At 39.8% G+C, this 15733-nt stretch overlaps 1 protein-coding gene across 5 annotated transcripts in view; it reads right to left on the bottom strand.

Moving 5' to 3' along the window:
* The window catches only part of PUS10 (pseudouridine synthase 10), an 84948-nt gene that overhangs the window by 3003 nt on the left and 66212 nt on the right, over positions 1 to 15733 (bottom strand). For all 5 annotated transcript variants that reach the window (XM_050753495.1, XM_050753491.1, XM_050753492.1 and 2 more), the window contains exons 12-17: positions 12044 to 12100; positions 11100 to 11176; positions 10951 to 11006; positions 10003 to 10120; positions 4262 to 4404; positions 1594 to 1693 (exon numbers count right to left, since the gene is read on the bottom strand). In XM_050753495.1, the coding sequence (XP_050609452.1) occupies positions 1594 to 1693; positions 4262 to 4404; positions 10003 to 10120; positions 10951 to 11006; positions 11100 to 11176; positions 12044 to 12100 (551 nt within the window). The remainder of the gene's footprint in view (positions 1 to 1593; positions 1694 to 4261; positions 4405 to 10002; positions 10121 to 10950; positions 11007 to 11099; positions 11177 to 12043; positions 12101 to 15733) is intronic.

The following is a 15733-nucleotide window of genomic DNA, read 5'->3' as shown; positions in this document are numbered from 1 at the left end:
CAGGTCTATCAAAGGCTAGAGGATCTACTTTAAGAGAAAGTTAAAACAAAACAAAAAAAACCCCACTGTATCTGTGGTTTTTATTGACATTTAAAGTTTAAAACGTGAAATTATTTACTGAAAATTTCTTCATTAATCCATGAGTCACTTCATGTACTGGCTTCAAAAAAAATTTATTAGAAAAGCCTACAAGCTACGTGTGTGTGTGTCTTTTACAAATCTCAAGAAGATATTTTGGTTCTGTTTCAGAATATAGCCATATACCAAACACCCAAATGTAAATTAATGAGTGTTTTCTCAAGCTGAAAATAAAACATGACTGATCACAATCTCTGTGTGTGTGGAGGGAGGCATGTTGTAGTGCTTACAAAGCTCCACAGTGATTCCAGTGGGCAGTCAGTGTTGAGAAACACTGGCCTGTGAGTCTTTGACACTCCTAATTGTTCTGAGAATTAAGGAAAAAAAAGATTAATGCAAGCCTGGGCAACATGGTGAGACCGCATCTCAACAACAACAAAAGCCAGGCATAGTGGCTCATGCCTGTGGTCCCAGCTACTCGGGAGACTGAGGCAGGAGGACTGCTTAAGCCTGGGAGGTCAGGGTTGCAGTGAGCCGTGATCGCACCACTGCACTCCAGCCTGGGTGACAGAGCAAGACCCTGTCTCAAAAAAAAAAAAAAAAAAAAAAAAGAATGGAGTAGAGATTTTTCTTTAACAGAAGTTGTCTTCCTCCAAATGACAGTTTCACTGAAGAGGCTCCCTGCAACCTTGAGGGCACGATCACTGGCTATACTGCAGGAGCTAATCTAATCCCAGAGCACTTGAGAGAACTGCTGGTAAGGAAATACTACTCCAGTGATCATTTGATTACCATAGATGTTTTCACATTGGGCAACTATGCCCACTTCTTTCTGTAACTTTGATATTATTCCCAAGTACAAATCCCCAAGTCCTAAGATTCTGGGGAGAGTAGTGGGGGAGGTACTCTATTCCTAGTCAGATTTTCATGAAGAAACACCACTCATGACTCAACACTTATTGATACTCAAATGAAATATTTATGGAGACTTGCCCGACAGAACCATTCTTACAATTATTTTAGAATTTAACCTTGTTTCAATTCAGACTATAAGAGCAGAGAACTTGGACCACATCACAGGGGTCCTTATAGAACTGCTTTTATGAAGAAACATTGGCTCACCTCACTTTCTACCCTTGTGAATCAATGTTTCTGAATCGGTTGCTTTAAAGTCTATAAAACGCAACAGGTATGGGAATGAATTCTCTAGAGTCCAAAGGACATATGGAGAACACTTACAACTTTATTTCCTTGCTTGGTTTAAGGGTTTAGATTTGATAAAGCTCAGTTAGTAAATTAGCTATATATTTGCAAGGAACATGAGACCTCGTATTAAAAACAAACAAACAAAAAAATCCAAAGACAGTCCCGCCCTTCAATACAATGTTACTGTGAGATTTTCACCATTCTCAAATACCTATGGAGGTGGGTAGTACTAAAACAGCTTAATGCCAAAGCGCATAACTTTGGTTGAATTCACTTTGCCAATGTGCATTCCATAATAGAATGGTTTACCTCAACATCCAGCTCAAGAATGTCTGCGGTCACATTCATCAGGGACCCAATGTTTGGCTTGGTTCTCCCGAAGTCTCCATGTACAAACTCTTTAATGTAGCTGGGGTTTGTTTAAGGAAAAAATGAAGACAGCATGCTGTACCAACTATTTGGTAAGGTTTGACAGGCAAAAATAATAAGAGCAGAAATGTTACAAAAGAGAGGTTATTTCTGAGCTCTGACTTGTGTGTCTTAAAAAAAAAGCTTTGGCCAGGTGGTTCCTAGTAGGCTGGCAGCCAACATCAGAGCCTGGGAAATGTGTTTACATCAAACTTACCAAAAATCATTACTTTCTTTTTTCTTTATAGCTCATCTCCAAGTGTCAAGGTTTGGATGTGGATTTTAAAAATTAACTATAGCTGAATGCTTTTATTAAAAAACAACTTGGCCACAATTTCTGTATTATCATCTTGTTAGTCCCATTTTTTAATAATGGCAACTGTCACCTGCCAGATGGTACGTTTCCACAGAGTCACACACAGAGTGATCTCAATGATGGCATTCCTTGTAACATGACCCAGAGGCAATAGGATGGAAGGAATAATGAGACTATTAGTTTAGTCTTAATGATGGCTCTTCAGACCTACCATCTAGTTTGCTAACATGGTTAGCAAAAGAACTAAGTTAATTCTGTCTCTCTTTTTTTAAGGGGCAACTTTGTATTTCCCTCATAGGTCTTCAAATTTTGAAATCAATAACTAATTCTAGAATTTGTTTTTCAGATTAACATTCCTTACACAGGACTGTACTGCAGCTTTGACAATATTTATCTAAAAGATTTGTTTTTGCCACCATTCAGTAAAAATGCAGCATTATGTTTTGTTCTACAAACCAGCATTTAGTAGAAAATAATTAATGGAACTTGAATAGAGAAACAAATTTGTTTCTAGATGGTGAAAAATCTATACTATAATATACTGATATTATGTCCTCACTGTCTGAACGTTTTACTCACTCTACCTTTGCCAAATGTTTTGACTAAAGCACAAGACATATAATTATCTAGTAACTGTCTTTTTTGATAAACTCACAACTACCCAACAATTGTTATTTATTGTCTCTCATTTTCTTTAAAGAATCCCCTTCTGCGTAGCAATGATGAAGACAGAAAACCAAATAGCCCCAGAATAACCAGTTAAAACATCCAGAGACGTTCTTATTCCTAACCAGAGGGACAAGGTTTAAGTCAAATGAGCTATCTCAGTGCACTGATCGATGTAAATATATAAGGTATATATAAAGTAAATTTAGTAAGTGAAAAATTCATATACTTCTGTGTATAACCATGTGGCATCTAAAGCTTTAACACATAGTTTTTCTTGGCTAATACCTTAAGTACATGTACATGGGTAGTTCTAAGAATGTTTTAATAGGATTGAAAAGACATCAAATTCTACAAAAGACATTTCTCCTTGGCCCACCAAAACTAAAAGCCAGGATTAGGTAAGAAGATTTTTTAAAAATATATACATGATTTGAAATTCCATCCATAATAGGCAAATATGCTCCAAACAACAAAGATACAAAGATCTATCCACTGGAGTCGAAATTGAAATTGATGCAAATTACAAAATTTAGAAGATTTTAAGAGTAGATAACCTATACTTGGCTTAGCTGAGTAAATCCAGGTCCTAGGGTAGTACAGGGGAAGAAGTGAATGCAGGTTGGTGGGGAAGGGCAGGCAGACTAGTTACAGCAATATAGTAAGAATGGTATTTGGTAATTAAAACTTGCTTTTTTTCTATATATATATAGTGTGTGTGTATATATGTGTTACATATATACACACACATACAATAGTACATCATTAGTTCTATACCAGTTAGAAGGCATTTTGTCACTTCATGCTATTGGATCACATAATAATATAAAACCAAGAAGCAAACAAAAACTAGGAAGACCTTCAAAAAGTAAACTAAAGCTAAGCCTGTTAGAGCTCCCTGATATATTTTAATCAGCGACTCAGTTCTGATACAAAAATCATACAAGTCAGGTTAGATTATGAACAAATTATCAGCCTTGGACTATGGATATTTTAACTCTGAATCTCAACCTTTCTGTAATACAGTCAAAACTCTTTGCAGTCTGAAAATGGTGATAATGATATGTCATCTGAGTCGTTTTAGTTTTGTTTTTTTCACAAGGTACGTAGACAAAGATATTCTCTGTTGTACTAGGCCAGTGGCCAAGTAAAAGATCATGATGTAAAGTAGTGCTATTCCCATCTACTACCTGTGTTTAATCATCCGAGGCAAATACTTGAAATGTTGAAAAGACCCAAATATGGTCATAAATACGTGACTTGCAAATAATGTCAAGACAGCAAATGAATCCATCAAAAGTATTTTCTGGATACTATGCGCTCAGCACTGTGTAAGACACGGCAATTACAGGAAACATAACTTTAAAGCTGACATTGAACTCACTGCTACCTCAGTGTTTAGAATCATTTTGAAAAACAAATTTCGTGGGAAAAAAACACATCGAACAAACAAACAAAAATATTCTTCTGCAGTACAATCCTTTCCCGAATCCCTCCCAGACCAAGCTGACCCTGTTTTCCAGGGCAGCATGAACTTTTCCAACAGGGTTCTGGCTCATGGCGGCAGTGCAGCAGGTGGAAGGATACGTGCCGGCCTGAGTTTTCAAGCGGAGGCGGAAGTGGTGCTCATCCACGTACTGCGTCTCCATGGAGTGAATGACGCGAGCTCGCACAGCCAGGGGCCTTCGGTGAAGGACGCGCAAAGGTGTTTTCTGGTCGATCTTTAAGTCCTAGGGGAGAATGTGACACACAGTCCCGGAGTCACAGCTTTGCCACCCAGTGAAGCCTATCTTAGCCCTTCCTTCACCATCCATAGCTCACCACAGATGTTTCCTTTAGAGAACTCCATCTGTATCACGGGGTGGACACTAATTAATGGTAAAATGAATTGAGTCCCGTTAGGTTCAAACTCTGTGGGACTTCTCAGAACCCAGTCTATCATTACTCATTTTCTGGGCCCCAGTAACCTCGCCATTTAAAGAGGGCTTTGAAGTAAATAGGTCTCTTTTACTCTCATATTTAATAAATTGGTGAAGGCCCTGGAGTTCTGGCCTGCCCTTAAGGTCTATCGGGTTGCCCTAAAGACAAGGCCTTTACCTTTGTTTACTTTTTTTTTTTTTTTTTTTTTTTCTCGCTCTGTCGCCCAGGCTGGAGCTCAGTGGCGCAGTCTCGGCTCACCGCAACCTCTGCCGCCCGTGTTCAAGTGATTCTCCTGCCTCAGCCTTCCGAGTAGCTGGGACTACAGGCGCCTGCCATCGCGCCAGGCTAATTCGTGTAGAGACGGGGTTTCACCGTGTTAGCCAGGCTGGTCTCACTTCTCCTGACCTTGTGATTCGCCCGCCTCGGCCTCCCAAAGTGCTGGGATTATAGGCGTGAGCCACCGCACCCGGCCCCTTTACCTTTGTTTTCTAACCCAACAGAGTGACCTAAGAGTGGGGACTTCAGGCTGCGTGAGAAATGGCTGGTTGCAGAAGGTGGGACATCAGCATCGCTTGGGTGTATGGCAGTTTGCGTTTGTTTGAAACAAGGTCTCGCTCTGTTGCCCAGGCTTGAGTGCAGGGGCGCCATCTCTGCTCACTTGCAACCTCCAATTCCTGGGTTCAAGCGATTCTCCTGCCTCAGCCTCCAGAGTAGCCGGAATCACAGGCACACGCCACCACGCTCAGCTAATTTTTGTATTTTTTTGGTAGAGACGTGGTTTCACCATATTGGCCAGGCTAATCTCCAACTCCTGACCTCAGGTGATCTGCCCTCCTCAGCCTCCCAAAGTGCTGGGATTATAGGTGCGCGCCACCATGCCCCGCTGAGTTTGCATGTTTTAGGGAGACCCACATACCTACTGTCAGGGGTGGGTTATTTGGATTTGTTTTTTTTTCGTTTTTTTTTTTTTTTTTTTTTTGGTGAAGGAAAAGGGTTATACAAAAGGATACATCTGGAAAATATATTAATATTAATACATCTTGTTTAGGGTGATATTTCAATATAATAATTACAAATCAATGTGCATAATAAACCAGGACCTTTCAATGTTTGTTAGCCCAGCTTGCAACTAATAATACTGCATGTCTTTTTACATTTCAGATTTTTTAGGGACACAGGCTTGTTTTTCTCACAATTCGTTCAAGTTAGAGATTTTCTGTCACAAGATAAAAATTAAGAAATACAGGTTAACACTGTAAAAGGTCAACTAATTCCAAGTTTTAAAAATTGGGCGTAATCAGAAATTCAGATTCATAAGAACTGAATCCTCTGCATTTTCTTGTCGGAACAACTCTTCCTAATTTCCATGGTTCTTGAGTGCCGGAAGGCCTGCTAACGAAAGAAAAGTTTCTGTTTGGTCTCTCCTCTATCAAGTTCTCCACCAAGAAAAAAAGAGCAAGTTCTAACAAAGACCACATTTGAAAGGGTGTGGCTGCTTTTACCAGAGTGGTGAGTCAATGGCTCCTCCTAACTCTGTGGTTTTTATGAGTCTTTGATTTTATTACAGAAATACTTTGTCCTGATGAGATAAGCTGTCTCCATAAGACCTGATTTTTCTCTGGTCAAAGAGACAAAAAAACAAAAAACAAAACAAAACAAAAAAAACATAAATAAAGGACAAGGCTGAACTGTGAAGGAATCTATAAAGACATGGCTTCCACTTTAGAGAAACAGCAGCCTTTAAATTAATGACTATCTATGGAGTCCTCTCCCCTGCTTCCTTTACCTTTAGAGTTATTCCTAGTACTTTGACCATGAGACAGTCGGTCAATGGAAATACCACGAGTCACATGTCTTTTTTGGTTTGTTTGATTTTAGTTGATAAAAGGAAACTACTTCATTTATTCTAATATTGCACTCTGCTGCTCCTGTACTGCTGAGTTTTCAGAAACACACAAACACACACATATGCTTGTTTTTTTTTTTTTTTTTTAGAAATAGGTTGCTCCTGAAGAGGGGATAAGTAGTAAATGTGAAATGACTTTTTCTCAGTATGGGGAAGTAAGTCGGTTTTTATAATTTTTATGCTAACTGGAATATTTGAAAACTAAAAACATTATTTGAAATCAACTAGTTGCATCAGTCTACTTAGGCTATGGACCATTAAAAGAGACCCTTTCACCACTTAGTCTGTACCTATGAAAATCATCTTTCAGCCCAGGCTGGAGTGCAATGGCACAATGATGGCTCACTGTGGCCTCGATCTCGTGGGCTCAAGCAATCCTCCTGCCTTGGCTTCCCAAAGTGTAGGGATTACAGGCATGAGCCACTGCACCTGACCTCAGTGTTATTTCTGAATTATCTCTATGGCTACCCCAAACTATGAACCTATTTTTTAAATGAGTTTATTATTCCCACGGCATTCTCAATAACTTGTACAACCCATGTGAAGGCATAGAGAAATTTAGAAATTCATTTTACAATCTTAAAGATATCTGTCTATATTATAACTACCATCCTAAGAACCTTACATAGTATGGCCAAAAGCTAAAAGGCCTTAGCTATAGAATCACAGAATCTGAGAACTGGAGAGGCCATTGGAGATGATCTAGTCCATCTCCTCATTTTATAAATGACCTTCTTTAAGCAGGTGAATGATTTGTACGTTTTTACGAAAATACTCATACTATAAACATTATTCTGCACTTTGCTTTTTTCTCATGTCATAAGTGCTCCTACGAGTCATAGATATAGACATACCTCTATCTTTTTTCCCAGCATTTTTAGGTACATATGTACATACTAATATGTAAATTAAATAGGGTCATATGCTGGTTTTGTTTTTGCTTTTGTTTTGAGATGCAGTCTTACTCTGTTCCCCAGGCTGACTCTGTCCCCCAGGCTGGAGTGCTGTGACGCAATCTTGGGTCACTGCAATCTCTGACCTCTGGGTTCAAGCTATTCTCATGCCTTATCCTTCCAAGTAGCTGGGACTACAGGCATGCACCACCACACCCGGCTAATTTTTTGTGTTTTCAGTAGAGATGGGGTTTCACCATGTTGGCCAGGCTGGTCTCAACCTCCTGACCTCAAGTAAGTTATCCACCCACCTCAGCCTCCTAAAGTGCTGGGATTATAAGCATAAGCCACCATGCCTGGCATGATTTTGTTTTTTTAATAGCTGTATATATCCCAATTTACTCTACCGTTTCCTTATTGAGGGACGTTGATTATGTTCCCAGTCTTTTTGTTGTTGATTCTGCCACTTAAAGCCCTTAAACACTGTGTACATATTCGTATGCACTGGAGTTTTATTTCTACAGGACAGTTCAGTATATTTTAAATTTTTACAGTCACTACCATGTTGTTTTTGAAAAAGGCTGAAACACTACATTTCTACTGAGAACTCTCCTCCACTCCAACCCACCGATAGGTATTATTAGTCTAAGGGGAATAAAGTGATGTCTTATTGTTACATCAACCTTTTCAAATGATTCTTGGCCACTGGAGTTATTCTTTTTGCAGCTAACTGGTTCATATTCTTTGTCTATTTTTATTTGTTGCGTGTTCATATTTTTCATAAGTATAAATTCTATTTATAGTATCTTTTGCCATACAATTTGTTTTCTACATAATCTGCTATATGTGTATACATATACATATATATGCGTTTGTGTGTGCTTAAATCAGCAGTCCCCAACCTTTTTGGCGCCAGGGACCAGTTTCTGGGAAGACTATTTTTCTATGAACTGGGGAAGGAGGGGATGGTTTGGGGATGATTCAAGCTTGTTACATTTATTGTGCACTTTATTTCTATTATTATTACATTGTAATATATAATGAAATAATTTTACAACTCACCATAATGTAGATTCAGTGGGAGCCCTGAGCCTGTTTTCCTGCAACTGATGGATCATCAGGCATTAGATTTTCATAAGGAGCATGCAACCTAGATCCCTCGCATGTGTCATTTCCAACAGGGTTCACGCTTTTATAAGAATCTAATGCCACCACTGATCTGACAGGAGACAAAGCTCAGGTGGTAATGTGAGTGATGGGGAGCAGCTGCAAATACAGATGAAGCTTTGCTCTCTCATCCACTGCTCATTTTCTGCTGCGTGGCTAGATTCCTAACAGGTCACCAGCCAGTACCACCGGAGGGTTGAGAACCCCTGGCTTAAATCACAGCATATGATCCTCTCTAGAGTCTATACTTTTATTTTTTTCCTTAGCACTTACCAGAAACATTTTCCTGTGTCAATAAATATTTATCTACCACATAATTTTCAATGGTTGAATAGTAGTAGTCCATTATACAGATACGTCATTAATATTAAACCAGTTCCTTCTAGTAGGTCATCTAGGTTGTTGCAAAATATTGCCTATTTAAACAATGGTAAATATATGTGTCTCTGTGCTGCCCATGTATGCTCATTCCTTGCATTTGAAAATAAACTGTTTCTGGCTGGGCACGGTGGCTCATGTCTGTAGTCCCAGCACTTTGGGAGGCTGGGGCAGGCAGATGACAAGGTCAGGAGTTCAAGACCAGACAGGCCAACATGGTGAAACCCCATCTCTACTAAAAATACAAAAATTAACCAGGTGTGGTGGCGTGTGCCTGTAATCCCAGCTACATGGAAGGCTGAGGCAGGAGAATCACCTGAACCTGGGAGGCGGAGGTTGCAGTGAGCCGAGATCGTGCCATTGCACTCCAGCCTGGTGACAAGAGCAAGACTCTGTCTCAAAAAAAAAAAAAAAAAAAAAAAAAGAAAGAAAAAAGGAAGTAAACTATTTTTATAAGAAGAGGTGGGGGCAGGTGGTAAAAAGTATGCACGTGAACAGGCAGACACATGCTCAGGTATAGGAAAACTTCACATGTGGCAAAATGCATGTGCTTTACATATATTATCATGTGTTTTACTCATGTACTTAATCTTAGCCTCAGTTCTATTAGATAAGTGCTATTTTATATTTATTTTTGACAAATGACCAAAGATGATAATAGCATTGCCGAGTTTTTCCTATGTGCCAGGTACTGTTCTAAGTGCTTTATCTAATTAAACTCATTTAATTATTTTAACTAATTTTATAGATGAAGAAATTGAAGCAGAAAGAGGTTAAGTAACTTGTCCAAAGCCACAGAGCTCAGAAATGCAGATCCAGGATTTGCACCCAGGCAATCTGTCTTCAGAGTGGGGCTCTTCCCCACTGGCCACACTGCCGCTCGAGCAGGTTAGATGACATACCCAGTCCTTCAGCTAGTCAGTGGCAGAACCAGGCGTGGAACCCAGGTCTTGCTGACCCCAAAGCCCATGCCCTGTGACTTGCTAGTAATAAATTAGAAGACAATGGGATCTTTGATAGGCAACAGAAAAATGAAATAAAAAGAACAAGCATACTTAAACTACCTTTATGTCATTTAGGAATTCAATGTCTTTCTTCTGGATCGCTTTATCTGTCCATATTAAGGCACTGTAGGTCTTTGTCTTTTCTTCTTCACCTTCTTTCATATGTCCTATTGCCTCTCTAAACAAAAACAATTTTTAAAAGCTTGTCCAAATAAATAAAATGCAAACAAACCTTGCCCCAAATTAACCTTTCTTTAAAAATAGTTCCAATGAGATATAATTTACATATAATTTCTCAGTTTTAACTGTACAATTCAATGATTTTTAGTATGTTTTCAGAGTTGTCCAGCTATTACCACAATCTAGTTTTAGAAACTTTCATCACCCCGAAAAAGAAACTTTGTACCCATTAGTGTCACTTCCCATTATTATTCTCCCCAAGCCCTAGACAACCATTAACTGACTTTCTATCTCTATAGATTTACCTATTCTGAACATTTCATATAATGAAATCATACAGTATGTGGTGCTTGGTGACTGGCTACTTTCATTTCATAATGTTTTCAAGGTTCATCCAGGTTGCAGCATGTATCAGTACTTCATTCCTTTTTATTACCAAGTAATATTCCATTGTATGGATATATCACATTTTGTTTATTCATAGACACTTGGGTAGTTTCTACTTCTTTGCTATTGTGAATAATGTTACTAGGAATATCATGTACAAGTCTTTGTGTGGATGTTTGTTTTCATTTCTCTTGCATATATAATATCTAGAAGTGGTTAAGATTTGTATTTCCCCAATGACTAATTATGTTGAGCATTTTTTCATACATTAATCGGCTATTCCTATATCCTCCTTGCAGAAATGTCTACTTAATCATTTCCCCATTTTTAGTTGGGTTGTTAAGAGTTCTTTATATATTCTGGATGCAATTCCCTTATCAAGATATATGACCTGCAACTAAAACATCCCTTCAAAATCGTCTCCAGTGAGCCTACTCTTACCTTGTGACAAGCTGCAAGTCACGTACTTGGATTTTGTTAGATGAGTTATTAATTTTCTGTAGTAGCAGAAAAAGAAAAACAATTAGCAAGTCTAGCTCAGTTACAGAATTGCAGAAACATGACGATTTCCATGTCATGAAGTGGTTTACCTGCTGAAGTTCCTTAATTTCTTGTGAAGTGAAATGTACTCTATGAGGATTCACCAGCTCAATTGCAAAGGGCCTTCCTGGCAGCACACACCCCGTCATGAAACAGAAACGTGTTGATGGAGTTAACATTTGGGCTAATGCAAGAGGGTTAGGAGGTGTGAAAAATGGGTTGAGCTCTAGAGGACTGAAAGTTTAGTGACATGACTACATCTGAGGGAGGGAAGAATGTGTGAGAAGAATCAAGGGGCTTTTTGTGGGGGCAGAAGGACTGCTAAACCCCAGCACACGCAATATGTGAAAATGACTGCTTTCCCAAAGGCCCATGAACAAGCCTGTGCTAATTACAAAACACAGTTCAAATAACTGCTAATTAACTTAGTTACACTAATGTAAAGTTGTCACATGCAGCAATGCCCTGTTGAAATCCATCCTCCTAGCCTGATCCACTAGTGAAATGGAAAAGCTTTCGTTCCATGAGAGGAAGGAACTATAAGTCTCAAACAGTTGAGGATTAAATGTCATCATCTTTCCGATAATGCAGCAGGGTAAAATGAGAGACATGAAGGTTAAGACAGCAGAATAACTTTTTAAATGAAGATGTACATTTTGAAAACTGTATTGGTACTTCTGAAATGTTATTAAATGAAAAAATTAATAATCAAACTTTTGGATAAAAAAATCAGTCACCTCTTTGTTAATGCACATACAAGTCCCTTATAACCTACAGGTATGCAATCAGGATGGCCTCTGAAGAAATGATTCCTGTTAAGGTGTATTTCATATAATTCATAAAGGGGCCTCCATAATCCACAAAGCTTCCTCCCTTGGAGAAGCTCTCGACCTTGCTCACTTTGTTTTTCACTGAGTGACTACTAAGCCTGCTGTCTAGAAAGGATGAATATCAGAAAGTTAGTTCTAATCAGGTGATGCTGTTGCAGTCTTACCATTTCCTAATGTTCTCACATCTACATCTTCTCTTCCAGAGGATGAAAAATTAAAACCTTTGAAAAGCAGATAAAGAAAAAAAAATTAGAGACATCATAGCCCTAAGATATTCATTCCCAACCTTTGGTAGAAACCCAATTGAAGGTCTTGAACAATCTACAGGAGAATCCCCCGGGAGAGTCATCGTCCCACCTCTAATGTCAATCTCTACTAAAAATAGTAATGCTAATAGTAAACACCATTTATTGAGAACTTATTATATGCCAGGCATTGGACTAAAAATTTTATATATATGATTTAAATTTTATTTACTTATTTTTTTTCTTAGAAATGAGATCTTACTCTGTCACCCAGGCTGGAGTGCAGTACCATGATCATGGCCGACTGCAACCTCAAACTCCTGGGCCCAATCAATCCTCTTGTCTCAGCCTCCCAAGTAGCTAGGATCACAAGTGCACACCAGCACACCTGGCTAATTTTTTAATTTTTGTAGAGATAAGGTCTTGCTTTATTGCCCAGGCTGGTCTTTAACTCCTGAATTCAAGCTATTCTCCTGCTTTGGCCTACCAAAGCACCGGAATTACAGGTGTGAGCCACTGCACCTGAACCATGTACTATTTAATCCTTATTATAACCTTATAAAGTAAGTACAAAATAAAAGAACACCAAGCTTCAGAAAAGTTAGGTAATGATCCCAAGGTCGCACAAGTAAATGGCAGAGCTAGGTGTTTCTGATGTTAAAATCTGACCTTAACTACCATCCCATGGGAAAGCCAAGGCAGAGTCCTGTTTGGAAGAAGAGCCCACCACCCCTCTGGCCATAAGCCTATGGTAAAAACTCTACCATCTTTCTCTTTTTCCTTAAAACACAACCAAGCAAAAACATTCATTATTTAAGAATTAAACTCCATGAAAGAAGCCGGGCGCGGTGGCTCACGCCTGTAATCCCAGCACTTTGGGAGGCCGAGGCGGGCGGATCACAAGGTCAGGAGATCGAGACCACGGTGAAACCCTGTCTCTACTAAAAATACAAAAAATTAGCCGGGCGCGGTTGTGGGCGCCTGTAGTCCCAGCTACTCGGGAGGCTGAGGCAGGAGAATGGCGTGAACCCGGGAGGCGGAGCTTGCAGTGAGCCGAGATCGCGCCACTGCACTCCAGCCTGGGCGACAGAGCGAGACTCCGTCTCAAAAATAAAATAAAATAAAATAAACTCCATGAAAGAAAAAGGAGGGAAAAAAAGGTCTGACTCTAAAAAGCAAATTCATTATATATGTCATCAAACCAAAGCTGGAAACGTGATAAAACCAGTGTATGCTCTATCATAAGTAGATCATCACAGACTAAAAGCTGCAAATATTGGAATAGGAAAATTGTTTTTTTGTTTTGTTTTGTTTTAAAGGCAAGGGGCTTATACAACTACGTTTTTAGACACAGAACTAGGCCAGGCAGGAAGTAGGAGTCTGTGAACCACTAAGTCCCAAAAAACTCTCCATTCTGTGTTTACACTCCAGTGTGAAGTTACTAATAAATCCATAGGAACATCAGTATCTTCTAATCAGAGTCAACAGACTCAACCTGTAGTGCTAACAACAGATGGGTGGCCATGGCTCAGTGGTGAATTCAAAAAGGGCATCTGGGAAGCCGAAGATGCAGACTCCTTGGGGCTACGATTTGACTTCTACCTGCCCATCCCTGTCTCCCAGTCAGCCCTGTCAGGAAAACAGGGGGTCCACAGTGACTGAACAGGAACCTGTGACTGGCAGGGGTGAAGGGAATGAACAGGCCTCGAAGAGCTAAGTCTACTAGTAACTGAAGGAGCAGAAATCTTAAATTCGTAAGTCAGCCATAAAACTTCCCACAAATTCCAGCCCATCAGTAAGAAAGAGGTGAAGAAAGAGGTGTAGAAACTAGGCCCTTGAGAAGGCCACAAAAGCATTTGATCCAGACTAAAGGAGAAGGCATATTTACTGATCTTTTAGAAAAATGTTTCAAACCAGGCTGGGCACGGTGACTCATGCCTGTAATCCCAGCACTTTGGGAGGCCGAGGCGGGTGGATCATGAAGTCAGGAGATCGAGACCATCCTGGCTAACATGGTGAAACCCATCTCTGTTAAAAATACAAAAAAATTAGCTGGGTGTGGTGGCACGTGCCTGTAGTCCCAGCTACTCAGGAGGCTGAGGCAGGAGAATGGCGTGAACCCGGAAGGTGGAGCTTGCGGTGAGCCAAGATCGTGCCACTGCACTCCAGCCTGGGTGACAGGGCGAGACTCCGTCTCAAAAAAAAGAAAAATGTTTCAAACCTGAAAATTAAGGAAACATCCTTGGACCTCAGAGTGAGAGAAACTTGCGGGGGCAAACCTGAAAACTTACTAGTGTGCAATTATAAATGGCAGCTGACAAAAAAGGAAAAGAAGCCATTCCCTTAAGTATTAGAAAATACATGCTTAAAACTTAGTTGAGTTTTTTAAACTCACATTGTGCCTTGTCTCATTCCCCTAAAAACCAAAATCAAGGGCAAGAATGATCAGGAACTATAAGGGGTTCAGCTAATCTGCAGTGGTCCTCGTACTTGGGACAGACAGACAATCGGACCGAAAGATGGGCAGAGGCCAGACAATGAAGGACCCAGAATATTCAGGTAAGTGGACTTCATCCTGTAGCTAGTCATTGACCAGGTTTTAGCAGGGAACTGACATGGAAAGTATGTATTCAATAAGTGAATTAATAAATATATTAGGAGAAGATTTCTTAGACATACAGATTTTTGAGAGCATGTCAAAATTATTACTCATTAGGGAATTAACAAGTAGATAATAAGACATGCAGTCTGAAGTGACTGAGAAACACGTTTGTATATCTCACATAGGGGAAGGGATGTTTATATAGGTAGCCACACTGCTCCATGCAATACTGGCTCAGTTTATAGAACTTTAACACTTAGGAGTACCACAGTTAGAACCATCTTCCCAGAGTTGTCAGATGTGAACCACTAATCAATAATAAGTAATATATCTGAGAAGGACAGGTTCAGCAAATTGATGTTATCAATCAGAGATTTCAAACAACAAGATTTTGTCTCCTGACAGGGAGCCAGTTAGCACTGAGGCCCAGAGGTCTGCTTTTTCTCAGGGGACTCTCAATAAATTATGTCAGGACACATTTACAGCTATCAAACATGCAATATTCTTCTTTTCAGTTTGGGAATAATTTTCCCCCCATCAAATGGAAAATGACAACAAACCACCTTCATTAAAAATTGTAAGGGGGAAAACACAACTGTTTCAGAGTCAGTCCTCCAGCAGCCCTAGAGATAACAGGGTCTTCCCTGGGGCCCAAATAGAACTGAAACTTTCTTGAATCTTCTTAAAAAAAAGGAGTAAGGTGGCATAAGGGAAATGGCTGTGCTTTAGTCAAGAGTAGGCTGAGGTGGCCTTCCGGCACAGCATGACTCAGCGGGTTTAGAGTGCAGGTGCACAACCCCACTCATTATGTAACCACGCCACGTGAGGCACATTAGGTGCTCACTCACATGAGCTAGTGCTTGGCTCAGTACCACTATTGTCTGTAAAATGTATAACCACCCTGCTGACGCTGTACATACCATTCAGACTGGGGCTTGTGCCCAGAGACAGAGAATAAAGCCATGTTGAAACTCACTACGATTCCTTGAGTGTTCTTTCAGCTGCCC

This window comes from Macaca thibetana, chromosome 13 (assembly GCF_024542745.1).
Source record: "Macaca thibetana thibetana isolate TM-01 chromosome 13, ASM2454274v1, whole genome shotgun sequence".
Taxonomy (NCBI): Eukaryota; Metazoa; Chordata; class Mammalia; order Primates; family Cercopithecidae; genus Macaca; species Macaca thibetana.
This window is presented reverse-complemented; position numbering and strand designations above follow the sequence as displayed.